Source organism: Salmo salar, chromosome 15 (genome assembly GCF_965601325.2).
Source record: "Salmo salar chromosome 15, fSalSal1, whole genome shotgun sequence".
In the NCBI taxonomy this organism is placed as follows: Eukaryota; Metazoa; Chordata; class Actinopteri; order Salmoniformes; family Salmonidae; genus Salmo; species Salmo salar.
The window spans coordinates 49,130,664-49,143,628 of record NC_138305.1 but is presented as its reverse complement, the minus strand read 5'-3'; the positions used below and the strand labels follow the sequence as shown (position 1 = coordinate 49,143,628).

The 12,965-nt window shown below is 44.4% G+C and overlaps 1 protein-coding gene across 1 annotated transcript in view; it reads right to left on the bottom strand.

Moving 5' to 3' along the window:
- syne2a (spectrin repeat containing, nuclear envelope 2a) overlaps nt 1-12,965 on the bottom strand; it is a 216,192-nt gene that overhangs the window by 30,921 nt on the left and 172,306 nt on the right. Inside the window, exons 91-93 of the mRNA XM_082961486.1 lie at nt 9,529-9,654; nt 7,112-7,267; nt 496-654 (exon numbers count right to left, since the gene is read on the bottom strand). Coding sequence (XP_082817612.1) covers nt 496-654; nt 7,112-7,267; nt 9,529-9,654 — 441 coding nt within the window. The remainder of the gene's footprint in view (nt 1-495; nt 655-7,111; nt 7,268-9,528; nt 9,655-12,965) is intronic.

Genomic DNA, 12,965 nt, shown 5'->3' with positions numbered 1-12,965 from the left:
TAATTATCCTTTAATTGAACTTTTTGTAGAAGTTGATGCATTTTTTTCAGAAGGGAAAATCAAGTAAAGTAAAGTTCTTCAGCAACAGGGTGATCAAATTAAGATCCTACATCTGTGTATAATTCTATGGACCCAGCATGGTCTGCAAGGTAAGGTAAACTGCGTATGCATTCCAAACATGCTTTCTTTCAGTTTGAGAAGACAGTTATTTTTTACTTGAAAGAATGGGTTGTGACCAGGATTGTAGTGGAGCAAAAACATCCTCTATGTGCCTTTTTACATTGTAAAAAGCAATTACACAAAACTAAATTGGCAATGTTAGCATTCGTTTTTTACGTTGTCCCATTGCCGGTCAACTCAACCAGCATAAAGCATTTTCCCAAAAATGTTTGCCACTACGTAGCCAATTGTAAGTGACAATTTTATATACGGTTTACACTTAAGGCATCGGAGGATATGTCCTAAAATGTGCACTGTACCTCAGTTTCCTCTTACCTTCTTCAGTTTCTCCACCATCTCCTCGAGGCTGAGGTCTCCACTGTGCGACACCTTGTTCTCCATCTGGGTCAGCCAGTCGCACAGCTCCTTGTTCTTGTCGTTGAAAATGGTCCAGGCGCTGAGCCGGTCGGCGATCTCCTGCCTGCGTAGGGATACCTGAAAAGAGAAGGGAGGGGGAGGGTGAGTATATGTTGCCCCATGTGGAACACTGGAATGTACCATGCATTCATGTATTAGGTTTCTTGACAGGGTGTCAAACTCAATTCCCAGTACCTGCTGGATTTCGCACTTTTACAATTGAGTTTAAGGGAGGAATGGAAACCTACATAAAGTGCGATCCTCGAGGACTGGATTTTGCTTGATAGACTAACAGGGGAAGGGATTGACAATCAGATGCGGAAAAAACATTGTGATGGGGGTCTTTCCTAGCCTGGTCCCAGATCTGTTTGTGCTTTCGCCTAATCATTTGCAAACATGGCATGACAATGAGGGAGTTGACATGATAGCACAAACAGACTGGCACTCAAGCTAGGTCTTGCCCCTCCAGTCTGGAACTGTAGGGCCACCTCAATTTTAATGAATCATTTTAGCCACTTTAACAGCATTAACTGAAGTTTAAGTTAAATAATACCTTCAGTAATGTTATTCTGATTGACAAAAAACAGACCTCAGGTCCAAAATGCTATATTTTGTCAAGTTACTTCAACACCCAGACCATAACAGAAAATCCTGAGAAGTTGGCCACATTTAACACAAAAACAGGCACTGTCAACTAACTGTGTCACGCCTACTCCCGCTCCTGCTACTCCCGTCAGCGGTTTACTAACCACCGGTCTTGGCAACCATCATTACGCACACCTGCACCCCATCATCATGCACACCTGGACTTCATCACCACCTCCCTACACAGGAGTATTGCTCCATGTTCGTTATTATTAAACTCACCAACTGCACCTGCTTCCTGACTCCCTGCATCTCTGTTACAGAATACTGCCTCAAAATATGGAAGCAGCAGAAGAGGAAGACATCTACCAGATAATCGATGAACAGGGACATCTACTCCAACACCACGATCAGCTGGCGCAACTGGGTGCGGCTATAGACGTGGTCCTCCGTGTCCTCCACTGCCACGACACCACTGGCTCGCTGGGACTGGCTCGTCCCAGCAAGCCAGTCCCCCATCCTACACAGCAGTCCACCTTGGTCAGTGATGCCCAACTGTTCCTCTCGGACAAATATGACGTGACTCCATCCAAATGCTGTGACTTCCTACTCCAGTGCTCCCTCTATTTCGCCAACGAGAAGTCCAAGGTTGCCACAGTAATTTCCCTGCTGCCCGGGGGGTGGTGCCCAGACTGCTGCGGAGTACACCCTCATCTTCCGGACTGTGGCAGCCTCCAGCGGATGGAATAAGCCGGCGCTACGCACCCTATTCCGAAGAGGACTGCGCAAGGAGGTCCAGACGGAGTTGGCGTGCCGGGACAATAACCTTTCCTTGGACGCACACATCGATCGCCATCAGCCTGGACAACCTTCTTCGGGCACCAGATCCTGCAGTGTCCGGGGCGTCCCAACCCAAAGTCTACTGGGGCAGAGGGACGGCCCCGTGATCATTCGTCTCCCAGGGTAGGCGTGAGTATTTCTTCATCATTTTCCGCCAAACCCTTCCTGGTTTCCATTTCACTGGTGGGCTGTCCCTCAGGTGTTGTCTCTACGGCACTAGTGGACTCCGGTGCCGCAGGGAATTTTATCGACCAGGCCCTTGTCTCCTCCCTGAACATTACCTCGTATCTGCTCTCCTCTCCTTTTCCAGTCCAAGCCTTGGATAAACTACCATTGGGATTCAGCACTATCACACACATCACAGCACCACTCACCCTCACTGTGGGACCCTTGCACCGGGAAAGCCTTCCCTTCCTCATCACCACAGCTCCCATACACAAAGTCATCCTCGGCCTCCCGTGGCTCCAACATCATCACCATCTCCTGGTCGAGGATTAAAATTACTGCATTGGCACCCGGATGTCAGAAGACCTGCTTTCCCTTACCTTGTGGTTCCACGTCGGTTGAGAGTCCTGTGAGTGCCCTCCAGGCCACCATTCCGTCCTCCCATATCATTGGCCCCGTGTTTTGTGACGTAAATGTGGACAGCCGCCAGGCTCTGGAGAGGGAACCCGTGCCTGCTACCTGCCCTCCTGAGCGCATCTACGTCCCACGGAGGTGTGGGGTCGGCTCTTGACCTGGGCATACACATCCTTCGCTGCTCGACACCCAGGTATTACCCTCACTATTTCATCCATCTCTGTGAAGTACAGGTGGCCCACCTTAGCACAGGACGTCACCCGTTAGGTAAATTCATGCTCCATATGTGCCCAAACAAAATCTCCCCGGCACACTCCAGCAGGGAAACTCCTTCCCCTTCCTGTGCCTCAGCGGCCTTGGTCCCATCTGTCCATAGATTTCGTTCCTGATCTCCCTCTGTCTGATGGTTTCACCACTATTACGGTTGTTGTGGACAGATTCTCTAAATCCTGCCGTTTTTATCCCTCTGGTCTTCCTACCACTCTCCCAGTCGCTGAGGCACTGTTCCAGCAGGTCTTCCAGCACGATGGCCTTCCTGAGGACATTGTCTTCGACCGTGGCCCCCAATTCACGTCATGGGTATGGAAAGCCTTCATGGAGAAGCTGGGTGTCACAGTCAGCCTCACTTCCGGGTACCGGCCTCAGTCTAACAGGTTTGAGAGGATGAACCAGGTTCTGGGGAGGTTCCTGAGGAGTCACTGCCAGGACGGGCAGGGGGCCTGATTCCTTCTCTGGGCAGAGTACGCTCAGAAATCCTCCATTGCATCACTCCTCCATTGGGCTGACTCCCTTCCAATGTGTTCTGGGATATCAGCCAGCCCTGGCACCATGGACCCCGAGCCAGACCGAAGCGGATGAGTGGTTCAGACACGCAGAAAGGTTTTGGAACAATGCCCACATGAGGATCCAGCGCACCGTCAGAAGGAACATGTGGATCACCACCACAGTTAGGGTCCTGTGTTCCATCTTGGTGATCGTGTCTGGCTCTCCACCAGGAACCTCTCACACTGCCCTGTAAGAAGTCTGAGCCCCCAGTTCGTGGGGCTGTTAAAGGTCCTCCAGAGGATCAACAAGGTGACATATAGATTACAGCTCCCCCCTAACTACTGGATCTCACCCTCTTTTCATGTTTTCTTCCTCAGGCCAGTGGTTTCTGGTCCCTTGGTGGATGCCATCCCCCACGACATTGGGAGTCAGGAGGGGTGTTGGCTCCAGTACCTGGTGGACTGGGAGGGGTACAGTCCAGAGGAGCAGCGTTGGGTCCCGGTGGACGACATTCTAGATTTCCACCTTCCCCGTCTGGCCCGCTCCTCACCCTCGGAGCTACCCTCCTGGACCAGCTTCGTCCGGCAGTGGTAGTAGTAGTTCATCGGGGGGGGGGGGGGTACTGTCACACCTACTCCCACTCTGGTGCGTGACGCCACCGGTTTTCTAACCACTGGTCCTGGCAACCCATCATTACGGACACCTGCGCCCCATCATCATGATGCACACATGGACTTCATCACCACCTTGATTACTTCCCCTTTATCTAGCACTCTGTATCCTCGCTCATCAGGCAGTATTTACATTTTAGTCATTTAGCAGACGTTCTTATCCAGAGCGACTTACAGTAGTGAATGCATACATTTCATACATCTCATACATTTTTGTCTCCGTACTGGTCCCCCGTGGGAATCGAACCCACAACCCTGGCGTTGCAAACACCATGCTCTACCAACTGAGCCACACGTGTCCGTGCTTCTGTTTTCATGTCCAGACGCTTCTCTTGTTTTGTATCGCTCCATGTTCGTTATTATTAAACTGAATACCTGCATCTCCGTTAAAAACTGTGAGTGAGGAGGAGTCTAATTGAAAAGATAACACCATACAATGCAGGTCCGTTGAAAGTAGCCCATAAATAATACCCTGAAGTGCCAAAGGACTTTGAAAATGCCAATCCAAGTGGATTGGTTTTGTATCACTAGGCGAGCAAGGTTTTCGGCTGTATTCTACAGCTCCCATGCTATCAATGCCTATCGGTAAGGGGGCTACTTTAAGAGTGCTTTTGGCTACTAATGCAAAATTGTACAGACCCAAAAGTGCTTGCGATAAAACCTCCCTGCTGCCCATTCCATTCTGTGAATAATCTAGTTCTACCAGTTGGCTTGTTCCAGAAAAGTGGACCTCTGACACATTTCATTGTACATTGAAAAGCAACAAGGAAAATACATTTCAGTGTACATTGTGTATTGACTGAGTTGAAATGGAATTGATCCCCACCCTTGTGTTTACCAGTTCACTATAAGGCAATGCAAATGCAAGAACCCTGGGGGACTCCCCATAATCAAATAAATTGAGCGAGGCCTCAAGACAGTCAAGCTTTTTTTAACATAAAATTAATATGGTCCATTTTCCTAATGACAGCTTAATGTGTAAATTATATTCCCATTACTCCACAAAGGAGGGGATGTTGATTGTTTTGAGGTCAAAGAGCTTAACTGGCAGGCATTGGTTCATTTGGTTGCCAATATTTCACTGTCTGTTGATAGTGTTTTTTTTTCATGAGCGTGGCTCTTTCTCTCATATTCCATTAGGAGCGGTTTCTATTGTGACCTGTCATGCCCTGTGAGGAATTGCGTTGCCACCACAACAATAGGGGACAGGGGCTGTCTCCTGAAACACAGGCAGGCCACAGCCCTGGCTGGCCATCTGTCCCTCAGCCATTCCAGTGACTGGCTCCACCTGCAACCTGTTAGCCTTCTGGGGACAGCGCCATGTGTTGTGGGGACACTGTCATGTGGGACACACTGTCATATAAGGGCTCCATTGTGGTTCTATGAAGCATACAAGCATGATATGCACATCCCCAACTTCAGAAAACCTGTAATGGGCAAAAATATACTGTAGATATACAGTACCAAAACTTCATATCAGCTAAATATTCACAATTTGAAAGATAGCTTCATTACTCACATGTTTTTGAATTATTAATGTAATACCCATTCCCCATGTAAATCTCCACCGTGTAGGATGTATTACATTTCAAAACCAAATCATCTCTCATCTTATCATCTTAAAAATATTGCATTACTCAATGAAATGGTTGAATATCTTTTTTAATGATTTCGGCATTAAATGTAATACATGCTAAAGGGGGAGATACGGAAATTGATCTCAAAATGCTAATATTGCTTATTGTAGTGGATTGTAAAACAAAACCAAAGTGTGGATTGAAGTCACTCCTTGCCCATAGACTGCTTTCAAGGTAAGGAAACAAATGTCTAAATATGTAAAATGAATGAACTATCACTTGAGCCTATTTATAATAGCAATGCAACACTATCTTCTAAGGATAACTAATGGCTGCTGCCAGCTCTGTGTCCCTACAAGTGCACCAGTTTCAACAATTTCCCTAACAAGTTGCAAGTTAGGGCAGTCACTGGAACCATGAGGGCACCATTGTTGCTCCAACAACAAGGACTAATGCACAACAACAAGTTAGTCATCAGAAAAAACATTAACAGGCATTTATACAAAAAATGCTGTGTTTGTTTTTGATTTAAAGGGAGATGTAACTGTAGCTTCGAATACTGACCTCTGCTCAGCTAAAGAGCTAAACACCTCTATTCGCCATTGTTACAACTAGTCTGCATGGTAATTTAACTTACAGTTAGTAACGGACAAATTCAGTTACAAACTCCAACAGAGGCATTCAAATCACTCATGTGCTGCGGTCATTTCGTCTTACAATCAGTAATAGACAAATTCAGTTGCAAACCCCAACAGAACTGTGAATGACCGTTTGACCACAGCGTTCAAACCGCCCATGTGCTTGTATCAGGACCCAATTAGGTCTCAAAACAATCAAACTAAATCCCCCCCCCCAAAAAAAATGGTAAATCTTTCTCTCACTGACAAAGATGTACTGTACATCATTAGTAAAATATTATACCACATGAGGGCACAAATACTAATGTCTCTTACAGAGGCATTCAGAACCTCAACCCCTGAAACACAGTATGTGCAAATAACTATTGAGGAGATATTAAAAGGGCGCACTGGAAATGTCAAATGTTCAACACTATGTAATGTCAAACTCTTAAATCTTAAGCAGAAATAGAAACACATTACATTTTCTAGTAATATTTTGGGGGAATGCAAGTATCGAATGTATTTTTGCTGGCCAGTAGTGGCATTCCATTCAGCCACATGTCAGTTTTTCCCTCAATTCCATTCTGCTCCTATTCTCTTGTTGCACTGCCATGAATGAGTGTGTTTTGTGTGTGTCTCCACTCACTGGACACACATTCACCGGTCAAAGCCCCAGTAGTGGAGGAGCCTTTTGTGTGGCCAAAACATAGCTAGTGACTACTCTATTTTATATATCTCCCTTCCCTCCCTCTCTTCCACTTTCACTCTCTCTCAAATAAAATCAGTCTTCCTCTCTCTCTAACACACACACTGACAGACAGACATCTTACATCTTATTTCTCTTTCCCTACATCTCTCTCTCTCTCTCTCTCCCTCTCTCCATCCATGCCCCTCTCACCTTTAGACAGAGTTCCTCCCACTGGCAGTGCAGCTGCTCCACCTGTCCTTGTAGTAGGGTAGCATCCCCGGCCAAGATGTACTGGGACAGATCCGTCTTCATGGTGGACAACTCCTTCATTCCACCAGCCCACAACTCCAGAGAGGCCTCGTTTTCCTGCATAACACACACACGTACACAACACACACACCACTGACCGGTCAGGCACCCCGGCGCTGTAGTAAGTGCATACTAGTCGAGTACGTGTGTGTTTCTCTCTCTCTGTATGTGTGTCTCTCTCTCTTTCTCTCAAACCCGCAGGATTAAGGGAGGGGGGAGGGGAGCAAGGGGATAACTGGGAGGGGAGAGGAGGGAAGTGAAGGGGGGAAGGGAGAGGGGGGCAAGGGGGAAACAGGGAGGAGTGTAGGAAACTCATAATAGTGGGACTCAGTGGGTGGCAGGATAATGGGAGCCCCCAAAACCTGTTGGTAACTCTGGCCCCTCTGTGAGTGCCTGAAAAAACCCCTCAATCAATTCACTTTCCCCCATCAAATTCAAACTCAAACAACTTTCACTGGCATGACAGGAGTGATACCCAACACAGCAATGATTTTCCATAGCTGCAGTGATGAAATTACAAACCCAAACAAGCAAATGTGTGTGCTAAGAAAGCCGAAGAAGGTGTATTAGAGACAAGAAAAAAATACCATGTCTCTCCTCGTATCTTAGTGCGTGTCCCAAATGGGGCCCTATTCCTTATATAATGCAGTACTTTTGATCCGAGGCTTATGGACCCTGGTTAAAAGTAATACATTATAGGGTATAGTGTGCCATTTGGGATGCGACTAAACACTTCTTTACCCTTTTTTTCCTCCTTTTCCTACATCGTTTTGTTGTTTTTTTGTTTCCTTGCCTTATGTAAAGTGTGTTGAGACCCATGGACAATGCACTTTAAATAAACCTGATTGCACTCGACTATCTTTGCCACCTTTATCCTCATTCTTCACAATAGACGTACCTCTCCAATGAGACCTTGATCAACAGCCGCCCACAAAATGAGGTTAAAGGGTTAGTTCACTCAAAAACTATATTTTAGTATTTTGTTCATTAGTGCACTGTTAATATAATCCCAAAACGTTGTGCATTTCAGCAGTCAGGTTTCATATGATGCGAAACGCTCTGTTCTGAAAGTGCTCTACCTTGAAAACTTGACTGCAGACATGCACATTTTTGTAGATTGTATTAACAGTGGACGAATGAGCAAAATATTAAATATATTTTTGAGTGAACTATCCTTTTAAGTCAGGTCTGAGGTGCTGCTATTCCGCAGAATTGAAATAAAACAGTATTACATTGTATCTAGATGTTTGATTCTATCATTATCAATGCCGTGGCAATTTCTATGTCAGTAAGCACATTTCCATTCACAGTTTTTATGCGAGTAAAGTCATACCGTATAAAAAGAAATCACGACAGCTGTGATGGAAACATAAAGTTTCGGTACAATTCTATGCCGACAGATCATTTGCGATCAGTGGGATCTTTTTGTATCGGTAAAATGTATTATGCAAGAAATGGCGGCGGAAACGCCTTTATGAGTCACCCGATGATATGGTGTGTGGTCCAACCACTACAACTTAGAAACCATGCAGTTTATTAGGCTACAGATGACATAAATGGTGATGAACTTCACAGGGTGGTGAAAGCACAAGGTGATGAGCTTGATGCTACTTTCAAATAAATATTGAGGGTCTTATTATGGAAAAATGATGATCGATGACAAATAAAAATATTATCGCTCTTATACATAATAGGCTAATCTCATCATGTATAGCCTACCCGCACAACCTACCCACACAGTATCTGTTGTTGCCTAGAGCGCACAAGACCAAAGTAGGCACATACATTTGTTATTTAACGCAACAGTTTTGGAGACAAAACTATCACTACATGAAAGTTACATGAAAAAAACATGTTTGTGTGCACTACCTCATCACACCCTGATCGCAACAAGTCCGTTTGGTATAAACACACCTCTGGTGGGAAAATACGCATATTTTATTCATGCGGATTTTAGATTATTCGCATAAAAATTGGTCACTAATTGGTTGGAAACCTAGCTAGTGTTACTCACCTATTGACTTACCTCAAGTGTTACCTTCTAAGCTAACAGCACGGAGAGGTTCAAATCCACCCACACAAAGAGACACTAATATACACAGCTCAATATCACAAAGTGGGATGCACACACACGCAGTTGCATGTAAGCACACGCAGACGCACAGCGGCATGCGTGTCCACACACACACACACACACACACACACACACACACACACACACACACACACACACACACACACACACACACACACACACACACACACACACACACACACACACACACACACACACACACACAGATTGAGAAGATAGTCACCTCTATGAGCTTCTCTTCACCCTGTAGCTCCTCCAGCCTCTCTGGCAGCGGTTGCTTCAGCCTGTCCCTGAGCTCGTCCAGTTTGTGTGCGCTGTCGACTAGTCTAACCTGAAAGTGGCCCCAATTCTACAAGATATAGAGAAGTTAAATTTAACAATCTCATTGACAATATTAGTTTACAGTTCAGTTCAGCAAAAAACAACATCAGATTAAATTGAATAGCGTGACTTAGGTAAAGTATATTATTCTATGGGCAAAAAGGGTTCCCAGAAATAGATAGGTCACACACTCTCCACATCCACAATCAAAAGTTTCAAATGCATTTTCTGAATATACCACTAAAACACAAATGTTACCCTAACTCTAATCAAAGATTCAGTCACACATTTGAGTGGGAGATTGGTGTGTATTTCCCTTTCTTTAATGACAATTAGCTATCTCTATTTCAGACATTGTCTACACACTATTGTGCTTGTGTCACAATTTTTTTATTTTTTAATAATAAAAAAATTATTATAATAATAATAAAAAAATTAAAAAATATTGTGTCATTCCAGTGTTTTAATTGCTATATTGTATTTACTTCGCCACCATGGCCTATTTATTGCCTTTACCTCCCTTATCTCACCTCATTTGCTCACATTGTATATAGACTTATTTTTGTACTGTATTATTGACTGTATGTTTGTTTTACTCCATGTGTAACTCTGTTTTGTTATATGTGTCGAATAAATAAATAATAATAAATAATAATAAATAAATAAATAATAATAAATAATAATAATGGTTAGATAAAGGTGAAATAAAAATAAAAAATAAAATAAAAGTCATGGCCTGGTCTGTTTCACCTGTTCCTGTGATTGTCTCCACCCCCTCCAGGTGTCGCTTATTTTCCCCAGTGTATTTATCCCTGTGTTTCCTGTCTCTCTGTGCCAGTTCATCTTGTATGTTTAGTCAAGTCAACCTGCGTGTTTTTTCCCATACTCCTTTTCTATTCTTTTGCTAGTCTTCCCGGTTCTGACCCCTGCCTGACTATGGACTACTTTCCTACCTGCCAGATCATCCTGCCTGCCCTGACCTTGGTTCTGCTTGCCCTTCGGTACCTATTGGACTCTGATCTGGTTTTTACCTTTTTGCCTGTCCATGACCATTCTCTTGCCTACCCCTTTGGATTATTAAACATTGTAAGACTCCAACCATCTGCCTCCTGTGTCTGCATCTGGGTCTCGCCTTGATAGCTTGGGGATTTCCCATTCACCGGGGCTGACATAAACTTTTTGACTTGGCCTCCTAAATCTGCCTCATGTGTCTGCATCTGGGTCTCGCCTTGTGCCTATATAGCTTAGGGATTTCCCATTCACCGGGGCTGACATAAATTCTTTGACTTGGCCTCCTGAATACCTATTTAGTGCCCTACTTTTGACCAGGGCCCATAGGGCTCTGGTAAAAAATATAGTGCCTTCAAAAAGTATTCATACCCCTTGACTTATTCCATATTTTGTTGTGTTACAGCCTGAATTCAAAATGTATTAAATGTATATTTTTTAACACATGCAAAGTGTAAACATGTTTTTAGAAATGTTTGCTAATTTGTGGAAAATTAAAATGTCACAGCAGTCTGTGACCGGGAGTCCCATGAGGCGGCGCACAATTGTCCCAGCGTCGTCCAGGTTAGGGGATGGTTTGGCCGGCCCGGGATTTCCTTGTTCCACCGCTCTCTAGCAACTCCTTGTGGTGGGCAGGGCGCCTGCAAGCTGATTTCGATCGTCAGTTGTACAGTGTTTCCTCCGACACATTGGTGCGGTTGGCTTCCGGGTTAATCAAGCAGTGTGTCAAGAAGCAGTGCGGCTTGGCAGGGTCATGTTTTGGGGGACGCATGGCTCTCGACCTTCGCCTCTCCAGAGTCCGTATGGGAGTTGCAGCGATGGGACAAGACTGTAACTACCAATTGGATATCACAATATTGGTGAGAAAAAAGGGGTAAAAGTACAAAAAAATATATGAAATAAAAAATAATGTATGGTGTTATCTCCTCAGTTGGATCAACAACATTGTCACAGCCAAAACTCAAACTGCTTTAAAGTCACCATTGGCCTCATGGGGAAATCCCTGAGTGGGTTCCTTCCTCTCTGGCAATGGAGTTAGGAAGGACACCTGTATCTTTGTAGTGACTGGGTGTATTGATAACCAATCCAAAGTGTAATTCATAACTTCACCATCCTCAATAGATGGGTTGGCTGACAACGTCTCAAAAATGATGTGCATGCTTCCATGGGGCAGAAGTCAATATGTTGTTGTGATTCTGGATGGCCAGACTGCTAACAAGAATGACAGGAAACTGACATGTAGGGGATTGTAAGTGGCTCGTTTTAGCTCGTTTAATCTTGTTCTTGATACCATGTCTTGTTTTGAGGTGTTTTGACTGATTTCATGTCAATGTTAATGTGGTTCTAATTAGCTAGATAACTATCCAACAACTGTGACGATGTATTTGAGAGAAGTGCTCATTGTGCAAATATATTTATGTTTTCAATAAACATTGGAGACGAAATATGGCTTACATGTTGTCAACAATATAAGCCAACCATGTCTGTTTCGCTACATAGTTGCGCATGAGTCGATTCTGTTGCTAAACAACCATCCCTTCTATAGGTGTACCTTCTTTGCAAGGCATTGTAAAACGTATTATTGCACACAGAGTGAGTACATGCAACTTATTATGTGACTTGTTAAGCAAGTTGTTACTCCTGAACTTATTTAGGCTTGCCAGAACAAAGGGGTTGAATACTTATTGACTTACGGCATTTCAGCTTTTAATAAAAAAAAATATATATATTATTTCTAAAAACATAATTCCACTTTGACATTATGGGCTATTGTTTGTAAGCCAGTGACACAACATCTCAATGTAATGTGGAAAAAGTCAAGGTGTGCGAATACTTTCTGAAGGCACTGTAGTGTACTATATAGGGAATTGTGTGTCATTTTGGACACAACACTTAGCTTGGCCTCCGTGGCCTCTGCTTTCACGCAGATCCTATGGAAGGGGTTCACCGCAACTAACCTGACCCCCCAGGGGGTCGTAAACAACACTCACAGATGAGGTCATAATGGCTCCAACAGACAGCAACAAGTGTGAGTAGTCACTAGATGGCCACTCTACAATGGTATAATTTGGTTTGCATGGGGTTTTCAAAGGGTTGGAATTAGGGTTAGGGTAAAGGTTTGGGTTTATTGTGGTTGAAATCGTGTTTGTGGTTATGAGGTGCGATACTTGTGCCCTTTCTAGCATGGCCAGATAGCAAAGACTCAAAGCAAGCCCCTTTCGAGGCTCACAGCTGCCTCTGTGTCACAGCAACAACCAATCAGACTCAGCAGCCTGAGGGGTGTGGTTTCATCCAACCTTTAAGACGGAGGTAAAGGAACCGCTCCTAAAT